At 34.8% G+C, this 15,266-nt stretch overlaps 2 protein-coding genes across 3 annotated transcripts; one reads left to right on the top strand and one right to left on the bottom strand.

Annotated features, from left to right (window-relative positions):
• Positions 1-278: 278 nt before the first annotated feature.
• Positions 279-11,380, bottom strand: LOC128546028 (zinc finger protein 652-like). 2 transcript variants are annotated; one of them, XM_053532859.1, is made up of 7 exons: positions 10,057-11,380; positions 9,171-9,246; positions 8,823-8,899; positions 7,602-7,722; positions 5,489-5,665; positions 3,851-3,967; positions 279-634 (listed from the first exon to the last, which is right to left on the bottom strand). In XM_053532859.1, the coding sequence occupies exons 1-7, from the start codon at positions 11,347-11,349 to the stop codon at positions 540-542; spliced, it is 1,956 nt and encodes a 651-aa protein (XP_053388834.1). In that variant the 5' UTR covers positions 11,350-11,380; the 3' UTR covers positions 279-539. The 2 variants fall into 2 exon arrangements, with proteins under 2 accessions (XP_053388834.1, XP_053388835.1); XM_053532860.1 differs by lacking the exon at positions 279-634 and adding an exon at positions 4,319-4,353.
• Positions 11,381-12,214: 834 nt separating this feature from the next.
• On the top strand, positions 12,215-13,627 carry LOC128551907 (uncharacterized; the record flags this gene model as incomplete). The annotated part of the gene is made up of 2 exons (XM_053532858.1): positions 12,215-12,276; positions 12,739-13,627. Coding segments are annotated over exons 1-2 (951 nt in total), but the record flags the coding sequence as incomplete, so codon positions are not given.
• Between the last annotated feature and the right edge of the window lie 1,639 nt (positions 13,628-15,266).

The raw sequence follows: 15,266 nt of genomic DNA, 5'->3' as shown, positions 1-15,266 counted from the left end.
CGATAGCCAAAAGACTAGTCTTCCAAATGTAAATATCATTCATTGGATTTTTTTGCCACGGACCTTTCCCAAGCTGTATCACAATGTGTTCCTACACATGTTTGTTCTTAACTATGTTTTGGGAGCATGTCTACCATGCACATATCTATAATAAACTATAATGTTTTGATTTGAGGGGACTACATTTTGGAAACTGCCCTTTCTGCCTATTTCTAATGATTTAACTCACAACAGAAGAGTTTTTATGGATCTAATAAATATTCTCAGAACACACTAAATCACTTTCTTATTTCTTTTTATTTACAATTACTTCCCCACAGAAGGGCATGTTAGGGTATATAACAATTGAAATAAATCTTGAGGCTTTTTTCTTGTTAATGGTACATCTATACTATTTAAACTGTGTTTAATCAATTACAGTTTTTGCACTATATTCCATTTTTGTCTGTAAAATACTTTGTTGTCATTTCATCCTTTTTAATGATAGTGTAGTTAACCAAACACACTTGCTTTTCCCAACAGAACAATCCTTAAACACTTTACATCCTGATAGTTTTCAATCCTTCCTCACCAAACATCTCTGGATCCACGTCGATGGACACAAGACGTTTTTGACGTTCATCACGATCAGCATCTAAAATATAAAAGGTTTAACCTTATAACACACTTGATATAATCATGATAATATAGTCATGCATTCAGCAAGTGATTAAGTCTGTCAAATAATGCATCTGATATGAATCAAAGCAAGATAATCTGTCAAAATATAACATGACTATTTGACAACTTCCATGTCAAACAAGTTCCGCAGAATGTATGGATAGCAAGAATTATGTAATAACAATTCAAAACAAATTAAAATTTCATAACAGCAAGGTAAACAGTTCAACTAAATTTTCAAAATTTCTAGTGTTGAGTACACAATGTTACGAGTCAGTTGTAATATTTCAAAGTCCAAAAAGGGCCATAACTCTATAAAAAAGCATGAGAGCAATGATGGTCCTAGATAGCTCACCTGAGTAAACTATTTCGGTATGGGCCTAGAAGGTCACACATGGAAATTATATACAAAATTATTTTGAAATTTCATCAAGACAAACATTTTAACCAAGTTTCATTAAGATGATAAATGAAACTTGTCCGAATATTTCCACTGAATGGTCAAAGGCAGATATTATTCTAGGTAACGAAAAATTTAGCATTGCATTAATGAATACATTACTAAATGCGAAATTTATTATATATCAATGTCAAACTAGAAACATATTTCCAAGCTTTCAATTGTTCAAAACACAAATGGAAATGCTATTGAAACTTGAACATATTAACACTAAACAAGAGGGCCATGATGGCCCTATATCGCTCACCTGTTATCATTGCACTTGAGGACAAGAAGGTTCTCAGAAAAAATATCTAAGTCCAAAGGACAGGAACAACAAAGGGAAGAAATTTAACCAAAAAGAAAAAAAAATTCTTACAAGGTATAGATATGTCAAAATACACCTAAAATTGGAGGTACCATCCATGTTGTACCACAGAAAAGTGGTCTCGGTTTTTCCCTACGGCCAATAATAAAAAAGTTACTAAAAATAAGCTATTTATAGTAACGTAAAAGGGAAGTAATTAAAATAAATAAATATTGTAAGTGAACAAAAGAAGGATCTGCCAAATAAATCTGTTGACATAAATGAAATTTCAGATCAGTATCTTCATTAGTTATGGAGATATAACCATTTTAATTTGAAATAAAGGGAGGTAATTTGACATAAAATCAGTCCATAGTTATCTACCCTGATTGTCTCAGTCCAACTAATAACAATAATGAAATTTCAAATAAGTCCTGTAAGTACTTACTGATATAAATCCATTTTGATTACAATCAGGGGAGGTAATCAGATATAAAAATAACTCTGGAACCTACGATTAGATCTGATTTGTCAAGGAATCCAAGATTTTTTGTTGCTGAAGATATTTTGGAAGTTTGTATCAAATAAAACCATAAATGAAGTCTCTATTTGGCTGCAAAAGCCAAAATAGCCAATTTTGGACCTATAAGGGGCCATAACTCTGGAACCCATGAAGGAATCTGGCCAGTTGAAGAAAGGAACCAAGACCTTGTGGTGATACAAGTTGTGTGCAAGTTTGGTTAAAATCAAATCATAAATGAAGCTGCTATTGTGCAGACAAGGTCAAAATAGCTAATTTTGGCCCTTTCAGGGGCCATAACTCTGGAACCCATTATGGGATCTGGCCAGTTCAAGAAAGGAACCGAGATCTTATGGTGACACAAGTTTTCTGCAAGTTTGATTAAATTCAAATCATAAATGAAGCTGCTATTGTGCAGACAAGGTCAAAATAGCTAATTCTGGCCCTTTCAGGGGCCATAACTCTGGAACCCATAATGGGATCTGGCTGGTTCAAGAAAGGAACTGAGATCTTATGGTGACACAAGTTTTATGTAAGTTAGATTAAATTCAAGTCATAAATGAAGCTACTATTGTGCAGACAAGGTCAAAATAGCTAATTCTGGCCCTTTCAGGGGCCATAACTCTGGAACCCATAATGGGATCTGGCTGGTTCAAAAAAGGAACCAAGATCTTATGGTGACACAAGTTTTGTGTAAGTTTGATTAAATTCAAATCATAAATGAAGCTTCTATTGTGCAGACAAGGTCAAAATAGCTAATTTTGGCCCTTTCAGGGGCCATAACTCTGGAACCCATAATAGGATCTAGCCAGTTCAAGAAAGGAACCAAGATCTTATGGTGATACAAGTTGTGTGCAAGTTTGGTTAAAATAAAATCATAAACGAAACCACTATCGTGCAGACACGAAATTGTTGACGCATGGACGGACGCACAGACGAAGGGTGATCACAAAAGCTCACCTTGTCACTATGTGACAGGTGAGCTAAAAATAAAACAAATTAAACAAATTCAATGTGAAATGGAGTGATTGTTTATCTCTGCTTTCACTAGACAACTAATCTTTCTTTTGTACAGCTCATTTCTGAATCTCCCCAGTGCTGCACCACCAACCCCTACTTTGTTTCTGTCCCTTCTCCCCCTCCGCCACCCCCTCCCCTCTCTTTTTTTTCTCAAGCTTTTTTGCATAGCCTCTCATGCCGATCTGGTATCTTTTATTTTTGTTCTTTATTAAGGTTATAAGAAGTAGGTATTACAAACAAGAAAAATGAATAACTGTGTTTTTGATTAGCTTATTATGCTTGTAGGAATTATTTCCCTTTATTTAACTCAATAGTAGTTATTATACTATGGTATTGCTTTGACCCTTGTTTTGTTCAACACAATTGGTTCTGCCTTTGAGACCAGTGTAGATCTTGATTGGCCTGCACAGCAGTGCAGTCTGATCAAGATCTGCACTGTTTTTTCACATATTGGTCAGTTTCTTCTGGTAAACATTTTTTAATCTCTAGATAGTACTGTCTGAATTGAAGGACAGACAAATTCTTTAAAGAAATCTAACATGGCAAGGGTCAGGGCTTTATACAAGTTTTAGATAATACAAATTTTTCAAATAACTCAGTATGTAATCACCTACTTACAGAATATTTCATATACTATATGCTATATGCTGTAACCTACTTTCGACAAATAAAAAAAAAAGTTTCATTAACTACAAAGACTGGGTTACAACTATGGCCTATTAAGTATTATCAAGGCAAATGTTAATGCATGGCACACAACGCACACTGGACAATGATCGGTCACAATAGCTCACATTGAGCACCTGTGCTCAGGTGAGCAAAAAATATTATACAACTTGTTCTCAAACAAAACATTTGTTCAAATAATGCATTACCTGAATCACATCTAATAAAAATAAATTACCTTCAATTTTCTTTTTTGTTAACTCCTGTACTCCATGTATCCTTCTGACGTGTGATTTAAGCTCACCTCTCTGGGCAAAGGACACTCCACAAAAGTCACAAACTTCTGGTTTAATCTCTGCAAACAAGAAACCGGATAAATACTTATCAAATGCAATATCATCCTATGATTTTTTACCATTTCTGCAGACCAAGCATTCACTACTTATTGATCGAAACTGAATGCTCTATCGAATAGTGTCAAACAGACCAAATAACACTAAACAAAAGTATACCCACTTTTCTTCAATGGGGTCAGGAGTATGTTATGTTCAAAATGTGTTGTGAATGGGCATTAAACTTCCTTTCTAAACCAAAGTGGAAACAAATTTGATTTCCAATTCTAACACTTCTAAGATTTTCTTTTATACACAGAGGATTTCACCATGTATTGTCTTGTCAATTTAAACACATTTCACAAATTACCTACTTTTGGCTATTCCAGTTTACTCCATCCATTTCCACCTAAAAAAGAATTCTAGATATGTATCCCTTTCTGCTGTAGTTCCAACGTGTTAGAATGGAAATAATTTAAGTTTTGCATGCTTTGTTGCCAAATAAAACATTTTTTTTCTTTCAGATGCGTTGTAATTAATCACTCAGGCCTTCAGTCTTCGAGATTAGATTACTACGCATCTGAACACAAAACCATTTTTTATTTGCCAACAAAGCACACAAAACTAAAATCTATTTCCCTATTCTAAGATGTTTAATGAAGGAAACCTACCATTCTATCTTTAAGCTTTATGTGCCACAGGCAAAACATCAGAAGAATGAATATGATAATATATTCAGAGTGAAAGGTAGAATTTGGTTAAATACATGTAATTGAGCTGTCAAAAAGCACGTTGGTGCAAAATATTAATGTTAGTTTCTACATGATTTTGAGTTTCTTTTCCACTAAATATCAGTGAAAGAAGTTTCCAATGATTCCATTGCATTTTGACTTGAGAAGCGATCAATATTATTATTATAGGTTGATTATTAGCTTTGTATCGGAAAATATGCACAAGTTCTTCAGCGGAAATACTGCGCGACGTTAGGAGCGCAATATTCTTCTGCTAAAGAACGAGTGCATAGTTCCCAATGCAAAGATAATAACCTTTTATTACATACGCATCTACATGAATATAATGTAAATATCATAAATATGTCCAATAGCTTGAATAGGATTGACAATACTGAACTAATTAGAAAAAAATAGTGCAACAACACACACTGAATTACATCATGCACCCGGTATGAAATTCAGGCGTCAGTTTATGGAAAAACATTGACATTTCTGGTACCAGTGTAACTTAACGGGGAATAGAAACGAGTATGTAATAATTATTATAATTATACCGAAAGAAAAACATAAAACATTTCTTATTTCAATCAAACAGGACAGTTAATCCAACCCCTGCTTGTAAGTTACCTGTTCCCCCCTAGTAACTGAAAACTAACCAGAACAATTCAAAAGGGAATGCCAGTGAACTTTGTCTTCTGTCAATCATTATGAACCCTTTTCCTTGTATATATGATCTGGCTTAATGGGTTGGTTTAGCATAACCATAAGTTACTATTGACTAAATATTGATCCTCACTTTCAATAGCTTACCTTGATGACGTACGATATGTCTCCGCAAGAAACGTCTAGATTTGAACCGCTTTTCACATCCAGAAAATGTACAAATCCATTTGCTTGAATCTGCATGTACATCTCGTATGTGATTCCTAAGTCCTCGTTTATCAAACATTTTTTCACAATGAGGGCACTGTTGGTCTCGTACCTTTTCTAGTTAAAACAGCAAAAAATATATTCAGGTATTAAGTGATATAAATTAACACTTTATAAATTGCATTTCAGTTACATGCATTGTACATGAAAAACTTCCTCATTATGTATTGTTTCTATTCAAATAATGAAAAGTGATCAATGTATTCTCAAATATTATAAATCCGACCATCTAGTTCAATAGGGAAAGAGAAGATCTATGGATCGCAGGGTCGTGAGTTCGATCCCTCAGGTTTGCACTGGAATCAATGAACAGTGGTTAAGTTAACACAACTGTCCGCTGTTACATAACTGAAATAATGTTGAAAAACTGTGTTAAACTTAAACCCAAGCCAAACAAACATATTGGATTCTGTTATGTTCTAATTTCTATAACAGTTTCTGAATATTCAATTATTTATTAAGACTGTTTATTTCAGTAAATGTATAGTTCATGAGAATCCTCTGTCCCTGCTGATGTTTAATTTTAAAAGAAATCATTGTATACTGTAAAAGCAGAAATGTTTACTAGGTTTAATTTACACTATATTTTTTCGCGAGGTTATACATCCTGCGAAAATTAATCCTCACGTAAATATTCACCATTAGTATAATTCCAATTCAAGTAGAATACCACTTTTGCAATTTTACCAAACTGAATAGTAAACCTCAAACAAGAGCTGTCTCCATAGGATGACACATGCCCCGGATTGCACTTTGAATGAATAGTTATGGCCGATGTTAGAGTTTAGGACCTTTGACCTACGGACCTGGGACTTGACAAAGATATGGACCGGACACGCCCATCAATGCACTATCATGAAATATGACCTTTAACGTCTATGTGTGACCTTAACCTTTGAGCTACGAACCTGGGTCTTGCGCACAACACGTCGTCTTACTGTGGTACACATTCATGCCAAGTTATTTAAAAAACCAACCATGGATGACAAAGATATGGACCGGACACGAATGCACTATCATGAAAAATGACCTTTAACGTCTAAGTGTGACCTTGACCTTTGAGCTACGGACCTGGGTCTTGCGCGCGACACGTCGTCTTACTGTGGTACACATTCATGCCAAGTTATTTGAAAACCCATCCATGGATGACAAAGATATGGACCGGACACAAATGCACTATCATGAAAAATGACCTTTAACGTCTGTGACCTTGACCTTTGAGCTACGGACCTGGGTCTTGTGCGCGACATGTCGTCTTACTGTGGTACACATTCATGCCAAGTAATTTGAAAATCCATCCATCGATGACAAAGATATGGACCGGACACAAATGCACTATCATGAAAAATGACCTTTAACGTCTGTGACCTTGACCTTTGAGCTACGGACCTGGGTCTTGCGCGCGACACGTCGTCTTACTGTGGTACACATTCATGCCAAGTTATTTGAAAATCCATCCATCGATGACAAAGATATGGACCGGACACGAAAATTGCGGACAGACTGACATGTCAGACTGACAGACCGACAGACGGTTCAAAAACTATATGCCTCCCTTCGGGGGCATAAAAAATAATCAAAATTTTAAATTTGCGAAATTCTGACCCAGCGAAAATATTTGCTTTTATAGTAATCTAACTGAATGACTTTCCGGTCAATGGTGAAAACTGATGCTCAATAATTTAATTAGTTGTCAGGTATTTCATTAATTGTAAAAATATGCGAACATATTAGTGCCTCTGCCACCAGTGCAGACCAAGATCAGCCTGTACATTCATACAGGCTTATCATGGTCTGCACTGTTCGCTATTCAATCAGTAAATTTTCAGTGAACACCTCTTCAAATAATAAATGGTATTGCAAAAAATAGAATGATGGGCAAGTCCATTGTAGAAATTTGGTAGGCTAAAGGTTTAACCACACAATTTGTCAATTATAACTTCAGTGTTTTGGACTATTAACAGAGAAATGAATAAATCATATAGTTACAAACTTTTTCTCAGCCGGTGTGCACGTAGAGATGCCTTTGTATAAAATGTCTTTTCACATTCTTCACACTTGTATATTCTCTCCTTGTTGTGGGATTCCTTATGATTCTTTAAATAAACCTTCACCTTTAAAACAAACAAAATTGATCATTTTGTAATGTAAATTTTAAAATTTGCCTTAACTTTTGCAGTGACACCAATGTAAATTATTTATTTTGTTCGGTTTAACGTCGCACCGACACAATCAAGGGTCATATGGCGACTTTCTAGCTTTGATGGCGGAGGAAAATCCAAAATGCCCCTCCGTGCATTTCATCACGAGCGGGCACCTGGGTAGAACCACTGACCTTCCATAAGCCAGCTGGACAGATAACTCTGACAACATAATCATCAATGCTAATAATTAGATATACTGAAGACGGAACATCTTTTAAACTTTATAATAATGGTTTAATTGCTTTCGAATTGCATAATTCATCAGTTACAAGAAATGCTGCAACTTGGGAGTTTCAAAAAAGTTGATTATTTTTTCAAAGAAATAAACGTAAAGGCCCTGTAAATGAGTTCTCTTCTTTGTCTGTGGAGAAATTGCACTACACGGATGGATGGATGACAAGGGGACATCATACAATCACATAAGCTCACCTTGAGCCTTTGGCTCAGGTGAGCTAAAAAGAGAAACTGCATCAAAGCATTAACCAAGGAAGCCGGCACAAGGGCGATTAGGATAGGTCTCCATATACATGTATTTTGTATGGTTGAGCTAAAAGCAATAGATACTGATTGTTGATCTTCGTTAGCATTTTTCTAGATTAAAACTAAGTTGCTTTATGTTTCAGTATGGAAACAACATAATGTCACGCTACAGATAATGTAACTAAACTGAAATTTTGTTGTTTTGCATCACTGAAATGTCACAACGTAATTTCTGTTTAATACATGTTAATTTCCTATACTTTGTTTAAAAACACTAGACTGTATATGATAAAGTGCTATAGAAAAAGAATTTCTTTTATATATTCTGTATTTTGGTAAAATATGTTACGCAATAAAGATAATCTACCACAGGTTGTAGATGCAGATGTGAATACTCGGCAGAGCCTCGTTACTATCAAAAGAATTAACCTTGAACTGATTATTCCTATCTGAATCAACAACTATCTGCATCAACAACCAGTGACAGATTATTATAGTATGAGCAGATTTATAATAAGCCACAGAAATACCTTAAATGTTTTTCCACACTCGTCACAAACATACACTTTATTCGAGTGGATGTAGCTGATATGCCTCTCACAGTAATCTATAAAAACAATACAGTACAACTCTAAGCCAGCAGTTTCAGAGAAGTCTTTTAAAGTTCACAGAGAAAACTAGCCCTACCCCTGGCAGTCATGTTTATAAAATAATCAAAATGGTTGAAAGGAATTTGTCAGAGGGTAACTCAAGGAAAATTGCTATCTAAACATTTTGTAATCAGGGCAGTGGTTTGGAAGGTTTCGAAGTTTTGCATAGAGCAATAAAGGAGAAACAGCCAGTTCAAATGATGAATAATTGGAATACAGTATACTCACATTTACAGGAAAATACTTTTCCACATTTTTCACATGTTGCAGGCCCAGTGTCAGAATGCACAAGTTTCATGTGTCTCTACAATATAACATTTACAAATGACATCTTGTTTACATAAAACTGCCTTAAAGTCAGTTGGTTTTAATCTCTACAATATTAAACATTTACAAATAATTCAAAAAGCAAACATCATACATTATATTAAGACAAGAATCAGATTTTTTCTATATCATTTGTATATATTTAGATGGGCATCCACAAAAAAGTGATTTTCAGGTATATAACATTGCTCATCATTGATATACAGACATCTCAGTAATAATTAATACGTAAAAATATTCCTTTTCTGCTGGGGTTATGTATGAATGATAAAAAGCATTATGATATATACCAATGGAATCCCTGCCTGAACTACAAACTGTATTTTTCAAACCAAGGGATTACTTGCTTTAGGTATGCTATCAAATATATGTCAAGCATTGGTAACCCTTAAAGCGCTAAACACAACTGATTCTGTCTCTGCGACCAGTGTCGATCATGATCAGACTGCACATCCATGCAGTCTGATCAGGATCTGCACTGTTCGCCACTCAGTATCTTTGGGTAAGCATCCCTTTTAACAGCTAATGGTACTGTCCAAATTGAAAGATGGACAAGTTCATTATAGAAATTTAGCAAGGTAAGGGTTAAGTCATAGTCCATTTTCACTGAAAATAGATAAAGGTAAATAATAAAACAGCACATTGATCCACATTCAGCACAGGCCCCTCTTTATAATTTACATCCAGGCCTAGTAAATTCCACTCAAGCCATATAAAATATAGCAGATCAAGGTTCTGTTATATAAATAATAACACTATTATATCTCAAACATAAATATATACATACCTTAATACACATCTTTTTTAATTTTATACCACAAAGCTGACATATAGTCGGCTGACTCAGAAGCTTCTTTTTCCGTTCATAATACTGCATTTTCCGTACAAACGATGATTTGAAAAAGTTTTTTCGTGGCCTTCCAAGTGTAGCTTGTCTTTGTAATTTACTTGTATTTTCATGACACTCAGATTCTATTTGTTCTCCCTTGCCAGAACTTCCATTCTTTGATCCTTCTTCATTTCCATCATCAGTGCTCATTTCTGAACTAAAGTTCACTATCAGTCTTTTAGAATCAGATTCAAACTGCTGTTTCGTACCCTCAAATCCTTTATCATCGGTAACGCTTTTGGAGAATCCATCTTCTAATACCGAAGACAGTCTATCATGTGATGAATGCTCCCGAGCTTCTTGTTCACTTAATGGTATCGGAGAAGTTGAAGGAACTTTTTCTATGCCAGACTTTGTGATTAAACCTGCACAGTCTTCTAATAGAACAAAACACATTCTTTTCTCTTGAAACTCTTTTCTAGTTTCCTTCAATCTTTCTTTGGGGGACAATTTGTTTCCCACAAATTTACTTTTTACATCCAAACACTGTTGAGAACCTACATATACAGTTTTATTATGAAGTGAAACTGTATATGACTTACACGACTTTTTACAAGAAAAGTGTTTGAAAACAAGGCACATACTCTGATACCATGTACCACATGTACGGCATAAAAACTTGTCTATTTTGTTTGTTTCTTTAATTTGCTCATCTAATTCCTCAATGTCACATAGATGGAAACATTTGTTAAACTTAAATCTACCATGAGTTTGTAAATGTTTTAAAAAATCAACAACCCTTGTATGGCCACTGTTGCAAAAATAGCAAACAAATGGAACAACACCTATCTCTTGTTTAACTTCATCTGTCGCTGTTTCAGATATCTCTTCTGCTAAATCGCCAGACCCATCTTCCAAATCTGCCCTGGCTGTTCTTGCCTCTATATCAATATCATAAGAGATGATTTTTGGATGGTTATCCACAATATGTCTATGCAACATACACATTGTCTTGAATGATTTCAAACACACCTGGCATGTGAACGGCTCTGTATCAGTTAACTCCAGACAGTGCATACAATAATCTAGACTGTGTTTCCATTTATTACTGGTCTCACAGAGATGGAAACATTCTTGAAATGTCACTTGTTTATGTTCTGAAAAGTGTTTAAAATACAAGAAAATATCTTCAAAACCTTGCTGGCATACACCACACTTGAAAATGAGCTCCTTAACAGTATTTTCTCCCATTTCTTCTGCAATCTTGTTCAATTCCTGAAAAATAAAAGTTATAGTAACATGTCTAATACTTGCAAATAATAAATTTCTAATCCACTTTTAAACATATAAAGCAGTTACCAGAACTGTACATATAGCAATTATTAGTACTGAGCATATAATTACCAGTATTGTGTAGCAAGTACTTAGTGTGGTACATATGGTAAGTACTAGTATTGTACATATAGCAAGTACTTAGTGTGGTACATACAGCAAGTACTAGTAGTGTACATATATAGCAAGTACTTAGTGTGGTACATACAGCAAGTACTAGTATTGTACATATATAGCAAGTACTTAGTGTGGTACATACAGCAAGTAATAGTATTGTACATATAGCAAGTACTTAGTGTGGTACATACAGCAAGTACTAGTATTGTACATATATAGCAAGTACTTAGTGTGGTACATACAGCAAGTACTAGTATTGTACATATATAGCAAGTACTTAGTGTGGTACATACAGCAATACTAGTATTGTACATATAGCAAGTACTAATATTGTACATATATAGCAAGTACTTGTATTGTACAAATAGCAAGTACTTGTATTGTACATATAGCAAGTACTAGTATTGTACATGTAGCAAGTACTAATATTATACATGTAGCAAGTACTTGTATTTTACATATGGAAAGTACTACAGCATGCCAATTCACGCACTGCAGTACGTGAATCACACAGAAAATATCAAATGCAGGCATAAAAGTCACTTGCTGGGGGTACATGCACGCAGAGATTCGGAACTCCTACGTTCAACTGCTAAATCTTTGTTTATTCCATTGTGCACTTGCCGATTGTTTTGTAAGGTCTAAAACGAAGATCTTGTCCAGGGACATGATAATTTCGTTTCCATCACCGAATTCCCGGCGTAATTGTCAGCCACATAGAGGGGTTTGGTAAGTGTTTTAGTCAGGCGTTACATAGGTCATGTGCAAAAAAGGTATCAATATGTTCGAATTTAGAAAAGTACTTTAGCTTAAAAATTATGAACTCAGCAAAATGTTAATTAACAGTATTTTCTTAGATATTTAATTGCAATTTTGATACAAATTTCATATCTGTAATAATTTGGGCATTTATTATCAATTATTGATTGGTGATTTTTACCAGCTAGTTGAGACTATGTTATTTCGAACGAATCGTGTTCCATTCACAGAATCGGGAAATACATGAACCTTTCTGAATACTTACTTATATGGATGAGCCCTTTGGTTCAGAATTTCCTATCTTAACTTTGGAAAAACATCTTAAGTTTATCTTGTCTGTTATACCCCACCCACGAGAGTTCTGCATGAAAAAAAACCATGTATACACAAATTTCAAAAGTTATATAGAAAAATTTCAGATCTGCCATGTAGTGTACCCCCAAATTTTGGACTGTACCCCTATCTTGCAAAGGCAGGGGGTACATGTACAGGTACCCTTAACTTTAAAAATGAGTGGGCATGCTTTACTAGTATTGTACATACAACAAGTACATGTACTGTACATATAGCAAGTACATGTACTGTACATATAGCAAGTACATGTACTGTACATATAGCAAGTACATGTACTGTACATATAGCAAGTACATGTACTGTACATATAGCAAGTACTAGTAGTGTACATATAGCAAGTACATGTACTGTACATATAGCAAGTACTAGTATTGTACATATAGCAAGTACATGTACTGTACATATAGCAAGTACTAGTATTGTACATATAGCAAGTACATGTACTGTACATATAGCAAGTACTAGTATTGTACATATAGCAAGTACTAGTATTGTACATATAGCAAGTACTAGTATTGTACATATAGCAAGTACTAGTATTGTACATATAGCAAGTACTAGTATTGTACATATAGCAAGTACTAGTATTGTACATATAGCAAGTACTAGTATTGTACATATAGCAAGTACTAGTATTGTACATATAGCAAGTACATGTACTGCACATATAGCAAGTACTAGTATTGTACATATAGCAAGTACATGTACTGCACATATAGCAAGTACTAGTATTGTACATATAGCAAGTACTAGTATTGTACATATAGCAAGTACTAGTATTGTACATATAGCAAGTACTAGTATTGTACATATAGCAAGTACATGTACTGTACATATAGCAAGTACTAGTATTGTACATATAGCAAGTACTAGTACTGTACATATAGCAAGTACATGTACTGTACATATAGCAAGTACTAGTATTGTACATATAGCAAGTACATGTACTAGTATTGGCTTACGGAAGGTCGGTGGTTCTACCCAGGTGCCCGCTCGTGATGAAATAATGCATGGAGGGGCACCTGGGGTCTTCTCCACCAATAAAGCTGGAAAGTTGCCATATGACCTATCATGTGTCGGTGCGATGTTAAATCTAACAACAACAACTAGTATTGTACATATAACATTGCAGGACCCGCTTGTAGTTCAATACCGAGGTTTGTGAGATACATTTTGACTATTTTAAGGAGCATCATTCATTTCCTTTTGTTCACCTGCCATACATGAGTTTTACTGATGATTTTCCATAATCGTATGGTGAACACGATTTTTTTAGACTGCATGTTTGTGATGAAATAGTACGAGTTTCACAGCTCACTGTGCAAAAACGTGACAGCAAGAAATGAGAATGTTTTTTTGTGTGGATATTTAAGTAGTGTGAGGGCGTATCAGCTGGTATTTTAAAGTAACAAGTTACTTCTTTTACAGCAGATGATAATGACCATATACCAAAAATGCCATTTTGACAGCTGAAGCCCGTGTCTATATATATATGGGGGTTACTACACCCCACACTAGCAGATTCAGAGAGGGGTGGGCACTCGGCACATGCCCCCCTAAAATCGCCGCAATGTAAATTTGTCTTATGTTCTGGGTAGAATAAGTGCAAAATATACATTTTTTTCTCGCTCGCTATGCATGTATACATAATTTGTCTTCTGTTCTGACTAAAGAATATAAAAATGTGCAATTTTTCTCACTTACTATGCTTGCACTTTTAAAATCTGATAAATTTTGCATGAGCTCCTATAAACAATGATAAAGCTCTTTACAATTTACATTGTATATACTTATTACATTTTTTTTTTGCTACTTTAATTGGTGATGTATTTATTAAACATCCTGCCGGTATTTTATAATGATCTCAATTAGTGTATTAGTGTACCTACCCATTGAAAGTAGTTTAATTCTGTCTATATGTTGCTGTACATGGCCTCAGGAACCAAAAATTTGACCTATTATGGTTATTCATCATAGCAATGTTTTGACGGCGAGTCAATTTTAGCTGATATTTAAAATGTATGCCCCCACCCCTCAATCTGAAAATGCTTCCTACGGTCCTGCTGTAACCTATGTAACCACTGTAACCTGGTTACTTTAAACCAACCCTTTGAAAATAGGATCAAACATGAAGTTCAATTATGATCTATATTGCTGTAACCTATGTAACCAGGTAACAAATAAACCAACCCATGGAAAACAGGTTTGGACCATATATGACTTGCTCTACACTATCACTGTCACTACAAATATTTTACGCCGCCTCTAAAACCAAATCCTTTATCCGTGCCCCAGAGTCAGACCACCCCAAAAGGTAGTTCTGGCTACCATAACTTAACTGACGCTGTTCTTATTTTCTGATAGTCAGATCCATTAAGTTATGGCAAAACCCCATTTGGTTTACTAACCAGTATCAAACCGCAACATCTTGCACAGTCTCTCGTGAGAAACTGATGACGTCATGCAACAGTTCAGAGCATGTGGTTATTTTTGAAAATCAAGATCAAGATTTTACCTATTTGTGAATTTTATTCAATTATAAACATAACCATTTTTGATAAAATTCATAAAAACCTACCTGAGAAATGTTTAAATTCTCAGAAAAG

This window comes from Mercenaria mercenaria, unplaced genomic scaffold (genome assembly GCF_021730395.1).
Source record: "Mercenaria mercenaria strain notata unplaced genomic scaffold, MADL_Memer_1 contig_1823, whole genome shotgun sequence".
Classification (NCBI taxonomy): domain Eukaryota; kingdom Metazoa; phylum Mollusca; class Bivalvia; order Venerida; family Veneridae; genus Mercenaria; species Mercenaria mercenaria.
The sequence above is the reverse complement of the archived record's forward strand: the minus strand, read 5'-3'. Positions and strand labels throughout refer to the sequence as shown.